The sequence below is a fragment of the Rhagoletis pomonella genome, unplaced genomic scaffold (assembly GCF_013731165.1).
Source record: "Rhagoletis pomonella isolate Grant_MI unplaced genomic scaffold, Rhpom_1.0 Rhpom_scaffold_00005, whole genome shotgun sequence".
Taxonomy (NCBI): Eukaryota; Metazoa; Arthropoda; class Insecta; order Diptera; family Tephritidae; genus Rhagoletis; species Rhagoletis pomonella.
The window spans coordinates 45,740,971-45,766,229 of NW_023458559.1; the positions used below are offsets into that span (position 1 = coordinate 45,740,971).

General features: G+C 32.6%; 1 protein-coding gene across 1 annotated transcript in view; it reads left to right on the top strand.

The window, feature by feature from the left end:
• Positions 1-1,841: 1,841 nt before the first annotated feature.
• The window catches only part of LOC118740126 (glucose transporter type 3-like), a 24,188-nt gene continuing 770 nt past the window's right edge, over positions 1,842-25,259 (top strand). The window contains exons 1-2 of the mRNA XM_036471619.1: positions 1,842-3,561; positions 24,823-25,257. Coding sequence (XP_036327512.1) covers positions 3,451-3,561; positions 24,823-25,257 — 546 coding nt within the window. The 5' untranslated portion in view covers positions 1,842-3,450. The remainder of the gene's footprint in view (positions 3,562-24,822; positions 25,258-25,259) is intronic.

The following is a 25,259-nucleotide window of genomic DNA, read 5'->3' on the forward strand; positions in this document are numbered from 1 at the left end:
TTAAATAAAAAAAACTTTAAAAAATATTTTTTTAAACGGCCTGCATAAAAATGTTTGAACATTTTATCAACGGAATTAAAATAACTTCCACCGAAAAATTTCTCAAAAATATTAAGATTTTCGTGAGCTGGACCTTTTTGAAAATACCTCTAAAAATCAAGTTTTTATATATGTATATGTATATGTATGTATATAATTGAGACATAAATCTGCTGGATAACTGTTCCTTAATAGAAGTTTCCTCCTCCTTCGACAAGGCGCTGCTCTAAGTGACTCTTTGAATCATTTGTACCGAAACAACTTCGAGTGATTTCTCGATTAAATAATACGAAGCTCAATTACCAGATATGCTGCCAGTTAAAGAAAGCTTAATAGACTTAATGTTCGGCAATCATTTTGAATTCGTCATAGGCCTATAAGTAGATACATAGCATCGAGTTGGTGGGAGGTATTTGATTATTTCACAAAACATACCCTCACTATGACGTAGTATGTATGCATCTGAGCTTTCCATTTCACATGCAACATTGAAAGCAGTAGCAAGAAAATACCTCAACAACAACTAAAACGTAAAACAACAACAAAAAATAAAAACGACAGCAGCTAGCAGAAAGAGGGGCACGTACTATCGATTCGAGCTGAAAGCAGCGACGCGAGCGTATGGACTTTACCTAGATACTACCCAGCAGGAAATTGAATTAGTTTGAAAGTAATTTATAAAGTACTTTATTTTCAATGATAACTAATTGAAATTCTCACTAACATGGCGATGTCCTAGGAAGCAGTCAATTGCCTTTTCCTGTATGTATTCTCAACTATTTTAAAACGAATTTGGCTTAAACAACTTCAAAGTCAGTATGTTTCGTTGGAATACGCTTTCGTTCTGCACTTCACAGATGCTTTTTCATACTTCCAAGACACAAATTGGTTTTTTGAGCAAAAATAATATAAAAATTCGAAACATTTAATCATTATGTTTGTTTTAAAGTAGTCTTTCATTTAGTTGATTTAAAAAAAAATCACTTGTTTCCGTCAGGGTAGCTTTTGCTGATGAAATTTACAGAGAGCCTGACTAAGCTCATTCTATATAGCAAAACTTTAACATGAATTTGTGAGAAAAAAAAAATAAACGAAAATATTTATCCTGCATTGTTTTAATCCGTTGTGATGCTCGTTATCGGCTATGCGGCCTACACAGCCCGCGCTGCTCTCTCGGATATCAAATCTCGCGCACAACTGCCTACTGCCCCTTGCCGCCTTTCTTTGCGACCACTTCAGTATCGTTCAGCAGCCATACCGGCCTCTGTTTTCGTTGATTAACTATACTATTGGCAACAACAGCGTATAAACTATGTTCAACAAAAGCTTAAGGCTTTTGCAGCTGGTGTCGTCGACGATGTTGAGGAGGTGTGTGCGACTGGTACATACATACATACATACATATGTATATGCATACACATATATTTATGTGTATGCAACTTATGCGAAGTCATTGGAGAGGGCGTGGACGTCACAGAAGAGCGGCCCACATGCTTGGGAGCGAAATACTTATCAGGCGCACGCGATTTATGTACTGACGCACAACATGAGCTCGCATGAGGCGGACGACCAAAAACCATAACGACGATAGCAGGAACAGAAGCTACACACAAGCACCTAGCTAGTCGCCAGAAGCGTCGACACCTATACCACCATACCGCCGAACAGTGCAAGCGCTTTAAAGCTGTAGTGTGCGTATAACCATTTAGCGCGCGCACCCCTCCACCGCCACCCCAATCAACGCGCCGCAGCGCACTGCCATGGATGAAAGGCAGACACAAAAGTTTTTATATTTCATGCGAGAGGCGCATTTTGCAGCATTTACTAGTAAGCATTCACGTCGTGCAGAAGAAAGATACGATTTTTCAATTTAGCGCGCGCTTAACTGGAAGAAAAAGCCTAAAGCGGGCAGTTAATACAACTTAAAAAAAATAAGCGTGTAAAAAATAAAATATACTCAACAAACTCGAAAATAAATAGCAATTGCTAAGTAAATAAACATATCTGGATACGTATTCATATTGATGTGAAAATCACAAAGGAAAAAGGAGAAATAAAAACCGTTCGAATATTGTGTATAGAGAAAACCAAAAGCGGAGCAGGAAGTAAATCAAAAGCTGTGTGAAATAACATATCAGAAGGATACAGCGTTAAGCAATAACTTGAGCAATACACAAGAACGCCGGATAAGTTGCAGAGACAAAAAAGACAATAGCAGCAGGTTTAGCAACAACTAGTCAGTTAAGGATCTCGAGGCGCTGCTAAGTATTTTTAAAGCAATCGCTTAAGTGAATACGTGGTGATTAAGGTTTTCAATTTGTTTTAAACGCGAAATAAGTTGTAGAAAGAAAGTACTAAAAAAGGTAGTAGGAAAAAAGTAGTAGAAAAAAGTACTAAAAAATCTAAAAGAAGAAATTCGATTTGGGAAAAACCTCAAAACGCGGCAAAGATATAAGGGCTACTACGTAGTATTTTAAAGTATTGTATGTACATAAGCAAATTACCTATCAACGGCAAGGACAAAAAGCAATAAAAAAGCAACACAAAAACAAAAATTTAAAATAAAACACAACTATAGGATACAACGTCAATGTCATGGTACTACAGAGCATGCGTCAAAATTATTCATTGCCAAAGTGTGGGTGTTAAGGATACAAAATAACGTGAGAACAGGCGCAACGCTCGTTAAACGTAAGCATATCTACAGTGAAAAAGCGCGCTCGAAAATAATTCGAAGCCGAAAATAGAATAACCGAGTAGCAAAACATTAAGCATCGGCGTGCCGGACATTAGAAATTCCAATTGGTGGATGAAGCTGCAGTTAACAGTTAGACGAAAAACGTCAATCAGCGGCAGCAGAAGTGCATTACTTGAGCTGAGCTGAGCTGGGCTGTGTGGTTAGCCAACATTACACAACAACTTAGAAAGGCATTGACAATAACATACGAAGGGCATACATACAATTGAAGTGCAAGCAAAGTGGAACTAAACAAATAAAAACAAGCACAAAACAGAAAAAAGAAAAGAGAAGCTAAAGTAACACTAACAAGACACTTGTGAAAATCAGAGTGCGAAAAGAAATTTCACACGGAGCGAAGACTCATCATTTAAATAGCAAAAACTGCCAATAAATATTTTTTTTTTTAAATCATTCCTCAACTTGAAAAAGAAGTGCATTTCGCAGCTCAAATTCATAAATATTCAATAAACAATAAAAAAAAAACGCATTTACATAACCGAAATTCACTCGTTTTGACTACAAGCCAACACATACTACCTTCTGGCACACATACATATCTACTACTCGTCACCTTTATTCCGCTAAACTAAAAACCAGCAGCGTATTAAATAATTCTAAGTGCTCGAGGAAAAACAAAGTTCAAACAGTGCAAGCGTCCAATCGCTAGCAACATGTCAACAGTATCTACAGATAATGCGTCCACTAAGGTGGACGGAAAGGAGGAGAGCGCCCACCTGCTGGAGGCAGCTGTCAACGGCGAGAGATATGGCTCGAATAAAGCGGTATGCAAAATTAAATTTACGCTAAGTTAGACTAGGTTGAGGCAAAGATAAAAAAAATATATGAACTATTCTAAGAAGAAACATAATTTTCAGTGACTTCAACTATCTATTCTTAATACAAAAGCTAATTACCGTTTTGACTAATTTTTTATCTCCTCAGCACACCTTATTTCATAAAATCATCAAGATCGAGAATACAAAAAAAAAAAGAACAAATATCATATTTAGGAACTTTTTTGTTTGGAGACAAACCGGGTTTTCTGCTTCATTCTGCAACGAAAAATTACACTGAAATTTCCCAACACCGAAATTGGTTTGTCTAAAAACCACATTTGACAAAGGTTGGCGAAAACTCTTTCCAAAATACATGAACTTTAGATACTTTGCATACTAGTTTTTCATCTTATTAACTTAGCTCAAAATTTTTATTTCGCAACTTTCATAACAACTTTTCATAAAAAACAATCGTGGTAAAGAGCTCAGTACCCATGGTCTTGGATCAAAGATAATATGTCGATTTTTTCCAAATTTTTCACTCGGATAATTTTAAATCTTTACCTCCAAAACATTTGATTAGAGTTTAATTTTCATTAAAAATTATTTCGAACACAATTAAAAAAATCGCTTTTTATGGAATTTAGTTCGTGATAAAATTTTTACAATCGGCAAATTAACAATTTTCTGGAGTATCTGTTTGGGACTGAACAAAAAAAAATATATTTTTCTGCGTAAAAATTATTCAAATAAAAAGGGAGCAACATTGTTACAATTTTAGTAAAATTAAAAAATAAACTAAAATAATTAGATAAAATTCATGTTCACCTTTTTATATATTTGTTTTTTTTTTTGCATGGCAATGCTACCAAACTCAGTTAAATTGAGTAAAATTATTTAATTTTCGAGTGAATTACTTAAAATAAAAATATATATGGCAACTCTGTTACGATTTGAGTGCAGCTTTGATTGTTGAAACTTAAAAGGTGTTTAACAAATTTTGAAAATAACTTCTTTTTTTCGATTAAAATTTTTTTGTACACATGGCAACCCTAAACATTTGTTTATGAAATTGTTTTCAATCGTTTAAAAGTTAAGTGCCGCTGACAGCGCTGTTCTTAAGTAATTTTTGAGGAGAAACATGTCAGGAAGAATTGGCGATGAAACCCGTTTTCTTGTAGCTAAAGGCTGATGTCAAATTCAGTGGCATTTGTAGTCAAATAAGAGAAACCCTATTGCCAAATGGAATTAAAAAGCGGTTTATCGATTGATTTGGATCAGGATAGGTCTTTGGTCGTGTACATGCGCTGCTAAATCGGCTATCTCTCTGTTTTTTGCCCATAATATCATTGATAAAGGTATGGATAAAGGAGATAAAGTTCTGTCAAAATATGTCGTCAAAGTATGAAATAGTGAAAGCCAGTCTTAAGTAATATTTGTAAAGAAAATGTAGGCAAATATAAAGATTTCGAGCTGAATATAAATGGCAACTCTAACACTTCAGAAGTTTCATAAAAAAAAGTCCTTGCAAATAATGACTGAAACGCGTAAGTTTTTCTTAAATTTTTTACAAACGTTCGCAACTCCGATCATAAAAATTAAGACTGTCGAAAATTTCAATATTTCATCGCCATCTCTTTCTGTATTTCTGATATCTATTATTTCTATTAAAAAGTTACACGTTTAATACCAAAACACTAAAAAAAGTAGTGTATGAAAAAACTCAGTGGGCAACTCTGTTAATAAAAATCTTTACATTTTCTGATTGTCTTTTATGAAAGAACTTAAAAAAGTCGTTAAGAAAAATTTTATAAAATATAAATAAAACCTATTTTTCTTCAAATAAAAAGCTATTACCCCGTTTAAATTGAAATATTTATTCCGTCAGTTATTAAATTACAAATATCTTAGTTAAACAAGATCATGAAAGATATTAAAAAAATTACTTATTTAAACTGAAAAATTTCAGCATTAGCAACTCGCATCATAAGAAATTAGTCCCAAACAAGAAACAAATATCCTTGTATCAAAATGTATTAAGTAAAAAGTATGTCCTACTAGTTAAATTTGGAAAGCTAAATTGCCGTCAATTATTTTCATTGATGTCCAAAATTTTTATTAGCCTAAGTAAATAAGTAATATGGCCACCAATTTGCGCCACTTTCCCAAATTTTGCTACACAGTGTAATTTTGTTTATATCCACTAAAAGCGTTATAAATAGATGTCTTATGACAGTTATTAGTGGGCGAGACCAACTAAAAATATCTGATAAAAAAAAAATAGCCAGCAGTTGAGTGTGCTGCCAAGCCCACATTTGGCACTGACCACAGAGCACTAACAAATACTACTGAATAACTAGTCGAAATCGAAATTTGTAATTACACATTTATAGCGCCATTACAATCAGCGTTGTTGAAATACTACTGCACATAAAGATTACCTATTTACGGTAATGTACACAAACAAGCAGACACAATCCATATGCACACAAGTGCGTTTCGCGCTCCAGCTTGCACTTTGGACACCAACGGTTGGGTCTTGGCGCGGCTCCCGCAGCTAACATACATACTTTAATAGTCGCTAGTGAGTCCACCACGTACATTTGCCTGGTATTCTATTTGCATATTTATACATTTAGGGTATTCACAAGATGTCGTAAGCGTCGTAGTGTCTTAAAGTCGTCAATTTATTCAATGTCAAATAACGGTTGAAACGGTTTAAAGGGATTTTTAGGGTATGATAAAAGCTATCTAAATATTTCCTATCGGTTTAGCAACATTTTGGTGTGATTAAAAATGCTCTAAAAGCATTTTAACCGTTATTTTTCATTGAAAAAATTTACGCCTTTTAGACATTATGGCGCTTACGACATCTTGTGAATACCCTAATGGTATTTTTTACAATTGAATTGCTTTTATTTCGCCTTTTTTTGGTTTGTTTTTTTCCTACTTCAGCTTAGCTTTTTGGCTTGCAGCCTTACCAATGCTACTCATGGAAAATTTTTTAAGACGTAATATGTTATGTGTCTGTGCTAACGACCGCTATGTAGTGCTAGTATATTGATACGTTTGCATACAAATAGAAAATAATTCGCGCTTCTACATATTCTATTCGCGACTTTATTATTTCTTTTCTCTCTTTCGATTTGGTGCTCACTACCCACTCACATTTGGATAGTATCTTTCATTATCAGACATAAAAATTTACATACAGATATGTGTACGTATGTATGTACATGTGTATTTGCGACCATATCTCGCTTCCGATCTGCAATTGTTCAAACTACTTTTGATTTTTGCGCACCGCGCCATGAACAGTGCAACAATGGATTGGACTTAATTATAAGTCACATGATTTGAAGGTAGATTGCATCTCGAATGGCACAAGCTGTCTAAAGAGGTGTCGGTGCATATAAACACAGGTGTCGGTGCCTTTTTAAGATATTTCAGAAAAAGATATAAAGAGTTGATTTTTACGGTAAATTTTGTAATAAAAATTCTGTTCTACTATCTATCAAATATAAATTACGCTATATATCGACGGCTGAGTGGATGATCGACCTGTATCTCGGCAGCTAGTTCGAAAACGCCTATCTCAGCAAATTTTCAAGAAAACTCTAGCTCAGAATATGGTTGGAGAATGTAAATTCAATATATTGGCAGCTCAGATAGGGCGTACTTCAAGCAAATTCTGAAGTAGGCCGTTCTTGAACCATTTTCTGAGATAGGGCGATAGGGATAGGTCGATCTTCCACTCAGCTTTCGACATTTACAAAAGTGTCTCAACATATCTGAGCTATTTTATGACACAGATGTCTTTACGGTGACTATATCCGTTAAGAACTTCCGATAAAATAGAAAAATAAGGATACAAAAATAAATGATATTGAGTTTACTTTTTTATTAGCGAATATTATAGACAATCATGAAGAAGAAGAAATTAACAGAAATATGAATTTGAATTTTATAAGATGTTAGTTAGATACTCTATAATTACAAATGGAAGAAATATAATATCAGGTATCACATAGGTGCAATGAACTTTTGAACAAAAGACCTTTTTTATTATTTATAGATCCTTCTTTCTCATATACTAAAAAAATAGTTTTTTTTTCTACACTTATAGGCTCCTCTGGCTTCAGATCATCTACATACGTGCAACTCTTCAGTGCAATGTATTTCGTGGTCCATGCCTAATTAGACTCGGGCAGTGGCAGAAAAGATGTGCTCTGGTCCGCATTCATTATCATAGAAATTGTTATGGTCCTGTCAAGGCAAGAAATTATCTCGCGGAGTGTCTCTCAGGAATAACGGGCTTTCCTTTATCCCGATCAGTTTCTGCTTCTGGTCGTTACTCTTGAGTCTACTCGGCTCCTCTAGCGATCATTTTTGATGCCCAACTTTATAATAAACATTTTTATCATTTAATGGCTAGTGCAAATCCAGCATTAGTAAATTAATCACTTATGAAATTATTCCGACAAACATCTCACTGAATTCGTTTATTAAAAATTTCCATGTTTTTGTCAGAAAATTGTGATGATCTAATTAAGACCAATTTTATTGACTAAATTGCTTACATTGACAAATTTTAGCATATGTAAAACCCCTCTTAATTGCTGACCTTTGATTTCAGTTGTCACTTTGTTTGCAAACAAATTAATTAATTTTATGTTCTTAATAATTGTACTGCGTCTAATAACTCAATTTGTTGGAAGGGACGAACATATGTACATTAGACTGCATCACTCCCCATACGAAAAAAAATCGGTACTGTTTTTCCATTGAAATTATAAATTCTATTATATTTCAAGACCTCCACCAAAATATTTCGGAAAAATATTAAGATTTAAGCGAGCTAGACCGATTTGAAAATACCTCCAAAAAAGAGTGGTTTATGAATAAAAAACTTTCTTAAAGATGTTTTTTGAAAAAATGCCCTCAACTGACAAAACGGTTTAAGCTTACAAAATTTACATAGAAATATTAAAAAAAAATAAAAAAAATTTTGAACGGAGTCGTAATAATGAGATTTTTGATGCTATTTGATGCAGATTTTTTAAGCCTAATCTGTTTTGTCATCTGAGGGGACTCTTTTAAAAAAGTTCTTTAAGAAACTATTTTTATTCATAAAAAACTCCATTTTTGGAGGTATTTTCAAATCGGTCCAGCTCGCTTAAATCTTAATATTTATCCGAAATATTTTGGTGGACGTCTTAAAATATAATCGATTTTGTAATGCCGGCGGAAAAACTGCAACTTTTTTTTGTGATGCAGTCTAATGTGCATACATACATACAAACTTAAAAATAATATATATGTATATGTCTGACATCAAAAGCAATGGCTCGTTACGCAGGTCAAGCAAGTCAATTTAGAACATTTATTTTCATGCTTGTAAAACAAATCATTAGGTTTGTTCGACACGAGCCCGCGGGATCCAAAATAGCCCAGAAAGCGTTCCTCACGCTAGAAAAATGGGTGATAGAAAGCGAATACCTTCCACTTTTGGATCGTAAATTTCTTCTTCTTCGTGCCCGTACTTTTTTTCCGGGCAGAAATGTGCAAGAAGTCAATTTGAAATAACAGCTGTTGTGTGTTTACATCCGAAAGCAAATTTTGTAAAATAAAAAAATGGAAAATAGCACTAAAGTTTCAGAAATGTAGGTATCTATTTGCTAATTTTATTAGCCATATAAGATAAATGCACATAAACTCATTGTTTAGAGCTGTGTTTTTTTGCGTTCCTCTCACGCTCTGGGAACTTTTGACACGTGTTGACACATTTCTGGCACTTATGTGTGAGTAACTTATTTTTACGCTATAATTACCGAAACAGTCCGGAAAGCGTGTGGAACAAACCTATTAGTGGTGATAAAATTAAGCCTAAAGAAACCTAATATGCACGAGTACACATAAACATACATCAATGCTATTAAAAATAGAGAATCTACATAAATATGTATACATATGTATGTATGCGCATATGTTTAAAAATAAATGTGTGATATAAAATTACCCCTGTCGTGCAACAGATCCAACAGTCTGCCATTGAAGCTATCATTTACGTCATTCATACTGTTTTATATTTGAAAGTACATACTTATATGAACATTAGACTGTAACAGAAAAAAAGTTTGCCATAGAATTTGGAAAACATTTTTTTTTTGCCGAATTATCATATCTTCGGTACGAGTATTTATAGTCGCATCTTATAGTATGATATATATCAATGTTCTTGTTTCGAGGAGAAAATTTGTTTGTACCAAAGATCATTCACCTCAAGTACCCCGTTCTAGTACTAGCTCACCAGATCGCAGTTCCCCCACCCTATTGCATGTAAATTAAAGGTCGTCAAAAGTCATTAATCTTTTGCTAAGGAAGTATTTCGATTCGAAATTAACTTCGAGTCTTTTTTTGTCTCGAGTAGAAACGGATTAGACAATGATTAGAAACAGGAGCCACTTAACAGTAGTAACAGTTTCAATTTTTTGAATTTTGAATTGTGTCGTTATTGCAGGCGACCAGCGATATGTGTATGTGCCAACGAAATATGTAAAATGCGAACTCTAGGTTCGGCCAAAGAAATTTTTTTTCCAAATTTCCTTGTAACTCCTTATGACTCAGGGGTATACGGCGAACTTTTTTTCTGGTATGGTCTAATGTACATATATATGTATGTACATATATGCAATGTAAATATATAGCTACATATATGTAAATATTTATATTTATAAAAGTCTATTCTTTACCGCATCTTAGTTAATAATATTGACATATGTATGTACATCTCAAAATATCTCAAATATCCTAGTACGAAGAGCGTTCTTCAAAGTCGGCGAATAACTACGAGTATATAGTGGAAACTGGATCATTTGACGTCGTTTTTTGAGAAGATCAAATAATCATGTGTGTATAATATGTACATACATATGTATGTATGTATTTACGTGCCCTCTAACATTTTGGCTTGCATTATCAAACATCTACTGTATTGCACTTAATACTTACTCTATCTATGCTTCAAAATTGCGTCCAAGGTTAAAGAGGTTAACATTTAATTTCAATTTGCCAATTTATTTAATTTAATTTTCTTTTTTTTACGTTTATATTTTTTATACTTTTTTGGTGCTTTTCCATTCTTTGCGATTATTCAATTATCTCATTAAATAATCACATGTTTGGTTGTTTTTTTTGTGTTTATGTTTGGTAAACAAATCGAAATCAAAATACAAACATGTACAATATGTATACAAGTATGCTTCCAAAATTTTCCATTCATTACCACTTATACACTGCAGATGGTTTGCATTGTATATATGTACATATATATATTTGTTGTCATAGCATTAATATGTGAGTCTCATCGTTTTCGCACTTTACTATTTGTTCCACTTTCGTGCGTACTTTGTATGTACGTACATTAGGACATACATACATATCTATTGTATTTACATATAACACAATCATTCATTGCGGTTTTTTATTAGAGTGAATTTGGAATTTTCGCGATATACCTACGGTGACCATATTTATGGGAGCCGAATACGGGACAAAAATAATTTTGCGAATTTTTTCCACAAATGCTAAAAGATCTTAAAACCATTTTAAACGATCCTAGATGTATTAGCCTTAAAACAGCACCACTGTAGTAGCATCACACATGTGTAGGATACGTTTCTCGAGATTTTTACCCCACAACAGTTTTTACAAAAAAATCGTTAAATTTTAGTATAATGAAGTACAAGTTTGAAGTAGCTGGGACTAATCGTTAATTTTTGGCAACTTTTTTTTTTTGTTTGGTGCTACGCATTTTTTTTCATCCAAAGGAAGTATGTTCGAAAATTTTTTTATAGGGAAGCAAATGAGTAGCACGTCGCACTTTATTGTACTCATTTTAATGAGATACAAAACTGCAAGCAAATTTTTTCTAAATTTTCTGATTAAAAAGTGCGATATTTTGGTGCAACTTTGCTTAATTAATTTTCATTGTTTTTGCACAAAGTCGGATATTTGGATTTATTTGGTTTTTATTAGGAAAGAGGCTTTACTTTCATAAAAAAATAATAACCAAAAAAAATTGGCAAACTTCGCTAAAGTGTATAGTCCTAATTTATATTTTGGTCACTGTATGTATTCCTCACTTCGATTCAAAGGCTTCCAGATTGAAAAATAATAACTGATAATGGAGAAAGTTGCGATCATATACCAATATTATTTAAAACAGGTTCATAGGCATGCCATTTTAATGAGCTGTTAAGGCGTCGAATTAACGAACATCGAATACGGGACAAATACAGGACATTAAAAGAAATACAGAACATTTAGCGTCCCGTATAAAATTAATTAATTACCAGGACAATTGGTCAAAAAAGAGGACTGTCCCGTATAATACAGGACGGATGGTCACCGTAGATATACCATAAAATTTCGCTATTTATTTTTTTCAATAGGGTTATTCAGAGCGAGCTCGTTAAAGTCCTTATTTGGTATTCAGTAATATTTACCTTGTTTTTTTTTATGATCTTTTGATATCCGCAAAAACACACGTTATGAATAGTAAGTCATGAAAGCAACGAGCTACGCAAAAATGCTCAAATTTTTTTACACATCACCATTCAGTTACGTAAAAAAAATTGCAGGCATTAAATTTTTGAGGTATTGGGTATCATGTATAAAAAGTGGGCTTTAGCAGTTTTATCAAAGATTTCACTGCCAGTGGCAAAATGGACATCAATATACTAAGTTAAAATGTCTTTCAGATCTCATGCTTACGTCTTGGTGAAGCGGTGAAGTTTTCTAAAAATGACGGTTTCTACTAAGCGATTCAGTTTGCGTATTATCAGCGCCCTGATCTAGAAGGGAACATAATTCGACATATTTTGGCTTGATTTAAGAAGTTGTCACATTCTGATTTTCTGACATATTTTGCAACAAAACATTTGTATTTGCGAACATTTTTGTGGTGAATATTGACTTCATAGTATATAGCATTAATATGCTGTTTGAAAATTTTACACAAAATGACAACATGATTTGTTAATTTAGCATTTTTTGATAATATAGTTTAAAAATGTTTCGAATTGTTCGGCATATTTTAATATTTTGGTGTATTTTTTTTAATTTAACATTTTGTCATAATTTAGTTAAAATTTGTTTCGAATTTGATAGATATTAGCAGATATTTTGACAGCATTTGTCGTTTGACGCACTTTGACGTATTTTGACAAAAAATTACATTTTGTCACACTTTGATATTTTGCTGTATATTTTCAAATTTAATTTTTTTTTCATAATTTAATTTAGAAAAACTCGAAGTGGATATACATAATTTGTCATTTTAGCATATTTTGACATTTTGACATAAAATTACATTAGGGGTACTCACCAAATTGAGCAAGTGGCCTGGCATTCTGGCAAAAGAGTAGATTAGCTTGAGTGAATCTGCTCTTTTAACAGAGTGACGGGCCGCTTGCTCAAATTGGTGAATACCTCTATTGTGTTCTAGAATGGCATTTTGTTTACACGGGTGTTTGGGACTACACTTATTTTATTTTGGAAAATATTAAGCAATACTGTATAGTAACATGGAATGACTTTTAAAACCAACTGTCGCAAATGTGAGAGTTGCTTTCACATTGTAAATACATACATTTGTATGTACATATATATTATATACTATATCGAACTTCTAGTTATTAGGCTGCCTAAAATTTACTGTTCGCTAACAAAGGTCGCTTAAAGTTATATCTGATAATTTTTCTTTTATAATTCTTATCACATTTAGCCACCATAAATAGCTTAAATACCAATATAAACTTGCCAGTAAATCGGGTTCACCTTAAACTCATTTTTCATTTTACACGTTTTTATCGGCCGAACATTAATTTTTACATATTGGTTAATATTTTGTAGGTATTCCCGCAACAAAATTATAGCATTTTTATAGAGAAATCAGCTTTCATAGAGGCCTTCAACTGCAAAAAATATTAGATACCATGTATACATTTTTACAAGCATAATACTTATAAAGAACTGCTCTTTTTAGCACATCTACATTGTGAGATTTTTGATATGTTGGTTGGCAAGCGTAAAATTTGACAATCAGCTGATAGAAATCGCACGTGTTGAACTGTGAATTGGCTGTAGAGCTATCAATTTATAATTAAAAGTGACAAGATCACGAGAAATTCGAGTAAAGCTTGAAAATAGTACATAAACATATATAGATACACTCACTAGAAAAAGTTTCCGTATAGAGATTTTTTTTTACAAATTTCATATTTTTCAGAAAACATTTTTACTTAATTTCTCATGAAAATATAGTTCGTTTCAAATTTTGTGTGAAATGTAGAAAAATTTACCACATTCTTGGCAAAATTTCTAAATTGTAGAAAATTTTGGTAAAATTGGGTACGCAGTTTTATAGCTCCTTCAATTTTGGTATAATAATTTTTGATAATCTGTTTTTTTTTTGACGGTGTTGTGCATTTTATTTCATATACAAAATTTTTCAGAGATACTTTTCATGGAAGAAATAGCGTGACACCATCAGCAAAAAAAAAATATCAAAAACCAATGAGATTTTGTAGCAACCTCAAAGCATTAAAATTGAATGGGCTATAAGACTGCATACCAAATTTTATTTTAAATCTGTGAAAAAATTTGAAATTTCGCTGCAAATAATTTATTTTTTTTTAATTTTCGACTAAGTCTAAAAGTTATACATATCTAAATAGTTAATATTAAAAGTATGAAGAACTATATTTTTATAAAATACTAACCATTTCTTTTATGAAACATTTCATTAACTTTGTAAAAAATCTCTATACAGAAACTTTCTTACTTTCTAAGTAAATATTTCTTCCATATTTTGCAAATACTCTGTTTTATTTAAATTTGATTAATTTTTAATAAAAATATAATTCATACTACAACAAAATCCATAAAACTCAAACCTTTTAATTTTGTAACAATTAAAAAAAATGTTTAATTTTCATTAAAATATGATTGACTGGACCTTCATTACGAAGGGTTCTCATGAACTTATAAGTTATCGCACCCTTCCATCAACGAATAGATACCAGAACAGCTGACACTTTTGAGTACAACCAAATACATACAAACTTGCTGCAACATTAGCCGCAGCAAGCAGCAAACACGCACTCACTTTTTTCATTGAATAACCTTCAAATGAACCCTGCGCTTCGGTAAGCACGTTGACCGCATAAAAAAGGAAAAAACGCGCAAACAGTTTGCACAAAAATTTTAATGTCAATCGGCCCGCAAATATTTGGCATCCATTAAAAAGTGAGCTTGCGCTTTCAACCTCTTTGCCTCCTTACTTGCGTTGCTTTACATTCTTGGAGTCGTTGCAAGCCATGAATTCTTGCGAAGATACATATGTATGTATGTATGCGCATCTGTGATATGGCGACGCAGGAGTACCATAAAATCGAAATATGCGTTAAAATTCCTACTTTCAGTTTAATCAACAGCCGTGTGGGCGTTATTGAAAGAATGCGGATGTAATTGCGGAGAAAAAATAATAAATAAATAAAGACTGTGTGCAGCAATACCTGTTTGAAATAGCCAGCTTTGCCGTTAAAAATAGACACACAAGCGTATGGAAGGCATTTCCTGTAGTAAGTAAAAAACAGTCATTGCATTATGCCTGTAGGTTGGTGTAAAAGCAAAGTGTATGTACATATGTACTTACCTGGTCTCTGTAGCTTCTATAATCATTTACAAGCTATTGAATCAATGCCATCCACTGACATGGCTTGCTAGACAGAGTGTCCAACGCTAACTAAAAGGAATCGCCGCTCAGCTTGTCCTTCCTAACAAATCTGATTTCCTTTCAGTCGGCCAGTAAAGCAGGTGTGTCTTGTAATTTAATATTTCTATTAACTTACCAACGTTCACACACAAACATTTAAGTATTTATTGGCTTTACAGAGGCTAGTCGATTGATAAAAAAAAACGCGGCTTTTATCATCCAGCTCGAATGTTTTAATGTTTTTCTACGAAAACAAATAAACCAGCATAACTATACATGTAAACATACTTAAATGAATCAGCAAGCAAATATTTGCTTTATAAATCGTTTTTGGCAAATCACTTCATATATGTAAATATTTATAAAATTTAAAAGGGGTGTGCTCCAAATCGAAAAGTATATCTTCGAAATTAAATCGTGGAAATGTTTTTTAGGCAACACATTTAGAATAGTCCGCGGAACTGTTTCGTGCTCTCCACAAATCAGCACAACTGCAAAATGGAACGTCATACGCTGATGAATGGTTGGCCAGGCAAGTGGCAGATCGCTAGTATTATGGCTGTAAAAACTGGTTGATCACTCAAAAAAGACAAAAACTGAAAAATAACACCGGTTTACAAGAAAAAGTTTCAACGGACGCCACTATCCAATTCCTTTATAGAATTGCTCGCTGATTCCGAAAATCTAGTTAATTTTTTATTCTATGGATAAGTTTTTGACATATTTTCAGGTGTACATGGCGTATGAGTAGCATTCTTTCCTCGATCATTTTTCATACAAAAAATCTTTGCGCTTTTTCATATGACCACTTATTACTCCGTTATTTATCCATAGATTTTCTATAACTTGATTTTTTTGTAACAGACCAGGCTTTAACATAACTTTGAATGTACTAAACGTGCGCTCGACGTGAGTTGATACAATTGGCGCCCAATTTAAATATGGAACGTTTGAAATTTTTATATTATCAGGAATAAGGGCGTTTTCCTCGCTATAATCACTTTTTTAAAGGTATAATAGGCAAACAAAGACAAATATCTTAAAAAGGGCAACATGAAATGTGTATATATGGAATCAGGGAAAGCTAAATCATGGACATTCTTAATTGAATATACCCTATCTCTTTAGCGGATAAAAGACAATATCCATAAAATCCCTTCCCTATTGATCACCTATGTACTATAAGCGAAATCGCGAAAAAAAGGTTTTAATTAGTTGCCGCTGCACAGTGGATCATTTACTGTTCACAATTTAATGATCTATAAAACTGCATACCCAAAGTTTTTCCAAAAACTAAAAAAAAAATTTATTTTAACATTTGAAATTTTTCTTGTGACATTTTTTTTTCTTTTTGGGGAACCCTACAGCTCTTTTCCATTAGTTTTTATTATGTAAATTTTTTTTAACTGGAACATGAGAATCGATTTTCTTCAAAAATGTTTTTTTTCTGGACTTCACACTAAAAAATTTAATATGAATCAACTGGTCTCTTGCTAATTATATAAGCTTTATTTTCAAAACAATGTATCAGGTTGGTTGAAAAATGAAGGCTCCAGTGAGTTATGAAGGTTTGAACTACTGTGCTTCAGAAGTCTACTCTGTGATTACTTTTTCATATATGTGCAGGCCGATTTCAAATAATGATACATACATACATAGTTGAAAAGGTATTTTTCAGTGCTACATAGTATTTATTGAAGAACATATCATCGAAAATTGCCTCAAACTTCACTCGTTTATAGACAGAAGAAAACTTCATAAAAGCAGTATCAACCCCAAGCTAAGATTGTGAATCCTCCATAAAACTGTCGTTCTTTTAAAATTCAACTGTGAGCCCTTTGCAGCGTTTTTTTCATCTGCTCCGTGTGTCAACACAGTTTTTCAATATAACAAATCCGCGTTTCAGCTGAAATGTTAATTAGGGTCAAAGCTGGGCATGAAAAAAATGGTGTGTTTTAAAAGGTGTGTACCACAAGACACATGTATACATGCCTATTTACATACTAGGTGTATATGCATATACTGAAATGTAAATCTGTATATGCCCAAAGACAGGTATACATTAGGGTGGTCCAAAAAAAAAGCATGTGAAAAAGTAAAATCAGAATTTTTATGCTCTCACCCCCTAGGATTGTTCCATACCGAAAAATATATACCCCTATTACTTAGAGATTGCTCAAAGCGCTCAAACTTTTCCAATGCAAAATAACGTATCATCATCGTCACTGAAACGCAAAAAGTCGTAACTTATAAAAAATTCAAAATTCACTTTTTGATTGCTATGATAGATTTCATCAAATTGCAATTCCCCACATCGTTTTATGAAAAAAAAATTGTCACGACTTTCCATTTCAGTGGCGATGTTGTTACGTTATTTTGCATTTCAGGTGACGATGTATTTTATATGGGAAAAAACCACTTCCCGTATAAATGGTGTAGAATTCTTCAAAATCAATATTTTTCGATCGGAAAAATCTGTTTCTCTTCAGGAGGTTCCCAATAATAATGCCCAATTATATATTTAACTATCTTTTCAAAGTAATTATATTTTATAGGTCCCCCAAACCCCCCAGAAAAAGCCAGAAAATGCAATGAAGGGATAAATAAAAAATTTTAGTATTAAAAAATGGTTAAAAAAACAATTGGATATTGTTACTGGAAGTCTTCTACAGAGAACCAGAGTTTTCCCATCGAAAAAAAAAAATGATTTTTAAGAATTCCATAGCCTTTCTAGGAAAAAGTGTCTTTTTCACATACATATAAATACTTGGTATACTATGAGCGCTTTGAGCGACCTCTAAATATTTTTTGATTTCAAAATAAAAAATAGGGGTATATTTTTTAAGGATATAGAACAATCCCAGGCGGTGAGAGCACGAAAATTCCGACTTCACTTATTTTGGACCACCCTAGTATACATACATATACCTACATAAGTATGTATAGTACACAAATAGTGCATTTGTTTATAAAAGGAAGAAAAGCACGTTTCGCGCTTTATGGAGTTTATATAATTTGTTGTTTTATTTTTATTTTACTCAACGCCCTTGTTTTTATTGCATTATCGTTCTGAATGATTCTGTAAATACTCGAGATGCATTTAAATGGGTAAAAAATGTCTCACTTTAAAGATATGCAATGAAAAATCTTACGATCTACATACATTCATACAGTGACTGACATAAAGATAAGGTCAGCTTATATTTATAAGTTTTGACTGTTTATTATTTAATTTAAATAATTATTATTGTTTAATTTCGGTGAAATTTTTTTTTTGTAGGAAGTTTGAAACTTGGATTTGTTATTGAATAACTATATATATATTTACAAAAAATTATTTGAATTCATTTGAAAAAAATAGCTAAAACTTATAATATACGGTGACCTTATCATTATGTCGGGTACTAAATGTGCATACATACTTATGTATATGGATAATCGTTAATTGTAATTAAGAATGCGTTTTAGCACATAGGATATTATTGAGATGTTTTTGCGTGCATTTTTTACATATTTTATGCAAATTCATTTTGATGAAAACAAATGCAGTGTACGCTTGTAGAATGATAAAGAACATTTATATGTATTAGAGTACGTCATTCCCTATACATAAAAAACGTGGTACTGTTCTTCCATCGGAATTATAAAATCTATTATATTTTAAAACTTTCGCCACAATGTTTTGGAAAGAAATTAAGATTTACATAAGTATAAACGATTTGAAAATACCTGCAAAAATCCCATTATTTTGATTCCGTTGATAAAATGTTTAAACATTTTTATGCACACCTTTTAAGCTTTTTAACTGTTCTATTAACTGAGGTGATTTTTTAGAAATACTTTTTTTCCAACAAAATTTATAAAAAATTCGGTTGGAAAAACGACAACTCTTTTGGCGAGTCATCCTAATGTACATAAATAAGTATCTACAATTGTAGTATATGTAAATCTGTAGATGTTAATACATACTCGTACATATGTACATAAATGCAAATAATAAAACCGGAAATGTACGAATGCAAGTAGGTGCATTACACAAATCGCATTCGTGAAGTTCACTTGGATTATGAAAGCTGAATGCTATTAGGAAGTAGCTTTCATAAATTTTTTATTAAACAGCTGCATCCGCTAAGAAATTTAAAATACTGATTAGCAGTTAAGAATAAATTTAGTGTTATGTGCATATATTTACACTTTTCACCAGCGCGCTTGTTTTTATTTAGTTGCAAAATTACTTCTCTTAGTTTAAAAGAATAGCGCAATTATGCAATTGTTATTGCTTTGTGTACTTTTTTTTCTTTCCTTCCGTTTCGTGTGCACATTTCCTGGTCTTTGAAGCAAAATTCTCTAAATGTATTGTTTCACATTTGCCTTTCTTGAAAGTTTAATTCATGCTTGCTTTTGCTCTTTTTACTACTGCATGTATGCATGTGTGTATGTATTTTCATTATCAATATTCATTTTATTAGAAACTGTACCGCTTTCCATAAATTCTTTGCACACAATATGTAATTAGTAGGTACACACATTTTCTTATCCGATGTCAATCGATGTCCAATTACTAAATTAAGCGAAATTTCACTCACTCTCCTTCGATTCTATCGCCTTTGGCTTTAATACCCCATAACTTTAGTATCTATGATGGATGTTTACCGTGTGATTGCTGATTTGCGTCAACGTTACCCAGTTTGATATTATTTCATACATAAATATTTATGTACATACACATGTACATATCTTTCTTTAAAGACTTTACCTTTGTATTTAATACATATTTATATTTGTTTAGATACCTACTTATGTACATATATACATATTTTAATAAATATGTACATATCTATTTATACAAAAAACTCGTGCAAATTTGTATATCAGTTGTTTAGACAAACCATTATAAAAATTAGCGATAGTGTCTATTTTAGGCTTATTCTTTATTTAACTGCCGTACCTCAAAAGATTTGCTTATCTTTTCGAAATCTTTATTACATTTTTGAGGAACGTGTTTGTCTCTCTGTATCATCAATTTGCAGACTAATTCCGCTTATTTTTATATTTTTAGTGATAAGTAACTTTAGGTAGAAAGTGCCTCTTCTTTAGATCATATCTCATTCAAAGCTCTTTGACATATCGTTAGCATCCCTAGTAATACAAGGCAAGTTGTTTCAATGGTCTCCGTACGAGAATTGATACTAATTATTCGATCTCCTAAACCTTGGAAGGTCAAAAAAAGTTGGCACAAATGATACACTGTGCCATCTAGAGAACAATTGAGATAACCAAAATACCCTTTAACCGCACACATCTTCACGTATCTGGTCGAAAAGTTCAAACCTGCAGATTTTTACGAAAGCTCAGTGAAAAGTGAGGAATAATGGTGATTAGGAGGTCTCAAATATGTATGATGCAAGGCTGTGAATTCAGTCAAAATTTCTTGGCAAAGTGAGACAAGTTTGAACTTATTTGGCAACCAGGTCATAAGTAGAGATGTTCAACGTAACGAGATGGCTGATTAGTAAACTGCCGATCTGAAGCGCAGTCAGGTTTCGAACCAGAGCCAATTATCGGCCAAAGTTTTGCAGACCCTATTTCCGACTTTCTGAATGAGGACACTTTTTTACACGTCATTCACTAGACTAAGAAGAAACTATTTACTCAGATGTATTTTTAATAGATCCGTTACACTCTCTATCCCACAACAATTATCTTAGATGCATTATGCAGACCGGGAAGTTTGAAGCCTTACCTTCGGCACCATGGCACCTGGGTTTTCGTATAATTTTCCAACCTATTCAAAATCCATCCAATTAATTTATTCATATTCATCCAGGTTATACATATGTACATATGTAGTTATTGATAAACTTACTTCTAGAGACGTTATAAAAGTTATAGATTTTGTTATCGTTATCGCAAATAATTTTCGCTTATATACTATATTATCCCTACCGTTTTCGATCATAATAATCAATATGATTACCATAGTCGATATCTTTATCGATATTTTTATGTTTTTCGACATTATTAAGTTATCGATATTTTTGAAATCAATAATCAATTTCAGCCTATTCCAATCCATTAAATTCATCTAAGCTATATTTATCGATACAAATATTTCTATTGATATTATCGTAGGTTTTCCACTTTGTTATCGCTATCGCTAGCAGTTTTTGTTATCGTTATTCCTATCGTTTTCGATATGATAGTCATAACAGATACTTTATCGGTAATTATCGTTCTCGACACTTAAGTTATCGATGTTTTTAAAATTAATTTTCTTATATTTTATCGTTTCTGTTTTGTATACTAATAATATCAATATTGATTTACTATCGATAAATTTATCGTTTTTATTCTGGTGATCACCTATACATATTTATATTTAACCGACTTCAAAAAAGAAGGAGGTTATCAATTTGTCGGAATAATTATTATTTTTTTTTTATGTATGTTTTTTAAAGTACCCATACCTACTAATTTGGTTTAAAATTTTTATATGAGAATTGAAGTCGGTTTTGTTTTTTGCTAAAAAATTACTTGTTTTTTATCTTTGTTCATGATCTGCTTTCTGAGTTATGGGCATAAAAATAAATGTTTCAAATAAGAGTTCTACAAAATCTATCTTTTTTCATTTCTGTCGAAATTCTTGAATATTTATATTTGGCATGCATAACATGTGACCGTATGTTCATATTTTTGGTACAATCATTAATTTTTTACTGGTATTTGCTCTTGAGATATATATATATCGTTACCTTAATATAGAAAAGCCCTAACTCATATAGTCGCTGAAACACAAAAAAAGCCGTAACTGACTAAAATTTTTTATTGCTTAAAATGATGTGGGGACTTATAATTCGATGATGTGCATCATAAACAATCAAAAAGGAAATTTTGGATTTTTACTTAGTTACGGCTTTTTGTATTTCAGCGACAATATCAGTTAGGGCCTTTCTATATTAAAGCAACGATATGTATGTACATATATGCCTTTTTTACCTTTGCGCTCAGAAGTTGTTCGCTTATCGATTTTAACACCTTACCACAAACACGAACGCAAATTTGTTCCAAAGTTAAAAAAAAGTTGTAAATGTAGATATAAAAACAACAATCAAATGAACTAAATGGTGTTGGTTAGCTGGCGGGCCTCCAATTGCATAAGCATTTATATATTGTACATATGTATATATAAATATGTGCGTATGTATACCTGCATATACATGTGTGTGTATGGATTTGTATGTTTAGAGCGCCAACGAAAGCGAGAGGGCGAGCCCTCTCTAGCTTTTTTTGCAAGTTTTTTTAGTCGTTCTTATTTGTTGATTAGAAAAGAGCGCCTTGGGGGCCGAGAGCTTACTTATGTATATAACAATGTACACATGATATATAATTGTATACATATGTATGTACATTAGACTGCATCACTCCCATACAAAAAAAAAATCGGTACTATTTTTCCATTGGAATTATAAAATCTATTATATTTTAAGACGTCCACCAAAATATTTCGGAATAATATTAAGATTTAAGTGAGCTGGACCGATTTGAAAATACCTCCAAAAATAGAGTTTTTTATGAATAAAAATAGTTTCTCAATGATTTTTTTTTGAAAAAATCCCCTCAAATGACAAAACGGTTTAAGCTTAAAATATTTGCATAAAAATATTTAAAAAAAATTAAAAAAAATTTTTGAACGGAATCGTAATGATGAGATTTTTATGCTGTTTTTTAACTTTTTTCAAAGATTGGTATAGGAAATACTTGAATAACTGAACCTAAACTCTTCCGATTTAGACTTAAGAGGTGTCATTGGAAAGGTATTTTCTCACCCTTTTATTTCTGCCCAACCAATAACCTATTCAAAGGTTGGAAGAGAAAGGTAGGATGAACGAACGTCATTCAAAGTTGAATTAAGATGTGTTGGTATTCGAAAAACAAGATGGGACACGAATGACGTTTTTTTGGCCGGAAATAAAAACAGTGGGAAAATACCTTTCTACTGTGATCCCATAAGTCTAAATCAGAACATTTTAGGCCCAGTTATTCAAGTTTTTCGTAAACCAATCTTTGAAAAAAGTAAAAAAAAAACAGCATCAAAAATCTCATCCTTACGATTCCGTTGAAAATATTTTTATGCAGATTTTTTAAGCTTAAGCTTTCTTTAAGCTTAAGGGACTTTTTTCAAAAAGTTCTTTAAGAAACTATTTTTATTCATAAACTACTTCATTTTTGGAGGTATTTTCAAATCGGGCCAGCTCGCTTAAATCTTAATATTTTGGTGGACGTCTTAAAATATAATAAATTTTGTAATCCCGGCTGAAAAACTGCAACTTTTTTTGGTGATGCAGTCTAATGTACATGTGTATGTATGTTCTTGCATAAATTAAAAAATTAATAAGAACTTTAAATATTCGTTTTCAGTGTACTTGACAAATAGTGGAAAATTACCCAGTGTATTTTTGTGACTAAATTTTTAATTTTTTATTTTTTTTTGATAATTGAATATAATGGAAATTTTTATTCTTGAAAGCACGTGCTGAACCATTATTGAACTAAAGATAAGCAAGCTGCTGAGATAAGAGTGTATGACCTCAAGGAAATAGCACACTTCTTAAACTAATTGCCAGTTGAGTTTGATGTATGTTTACGTTTAATAAATCTAGAAAAAATCATTTGACAACAGCAGCAGAGCACAATCTTATCTATGTATTCTTTTAGTGTTTTTGAGTTTAAAACCATCGCGCCGAATAGTGGTGTTGTAGAAAAATCGTTGCATGGAAAATCAATGCTATTGTCAAATGCATCTACATATTAGACCAGTGACGATCATAGATATCTCTTAAAAGCCCATAGGCTCAGGGCAATTTTTTTAAACTCATCGCCATGCTAATGTAGAGTGGTATAGAAAACTTCTTACATTGACCTTTTGGTTTCATCCATTTGCTTGAGTAGTTATATTCCAAGTGGTTCCCTTGGCTCATCTGCTAGTATGAGCAGTGGTAGTGACCTGCGAGTTGTTGACCTTTTTACTGAAGACTCTTAAATCCAAGCTTGCCTAAAGTACAGTAAAAAGGCTGCCTTTTGCGATAATCTCATCAGAACTCAGAAAAAATATACCATACTGCATTGAATTTCTTCAACGGGCGAAAATCTGCCTGTAGCGTTGTACGCCTCCCCGTAAGCAATTTTAAGCTTACTCCTTTATTAATGCCTACGAAAGTTAATTTGCAAAGTGGCGCTGTTATCTTCCAGCTGCCATTTTTGCGATGAAGCTTGGTTTGCGACAGCTTGCTTTTCTGAATAGCTTGCAATTTTATAGCCTTAAAGCGAATATCTATCTATCTTGATGGATGAAACTGTCAAGTTGACTTATCGCAACATAATTTGCGCACTTGACTTTGACTTTTACCGTTTACCATTTGCAATTTAATTCTAAATTTAATTACTTGCAACTTGTTTACTAATTTTTCTTCTATTCTTCTTCTCCACAGGATCAAGAAAACCTACTCGGCAGCAGCATGGTTCACGGTACGAGTGAGAGCAACTCAAAGACCCTACCACAATATGTGGCGGCTTTGTCAGCTGCTGGTGGCGCATTTGCCGCTGGTACACTGCTCGGTTGGACATCACCCGCCGAAGTAAAGATCAATAACGGCGCTTATGATTTTGAGGTGTCGAAAAGCGAATTCTCATGGGTTGGCTCAGCCATGACATTGGGTGCGGCGTTCGTTTGCATACCAACTGGTATACTCATCAATTTGGTGGGACGTAAGCTGGCAATGTTGTTGCTGGTGCTACCCTTCACTCTAGGTTGGGGTTTGCTAATTTGGGCGCAAAATGTGCCCATGATGTTTGTCGCTCGTTTCCTGCTGGGTATTGCAGGTGGTGCATTCTGTGTAGCCGCACCTATGTATACGGGTGAGATAGC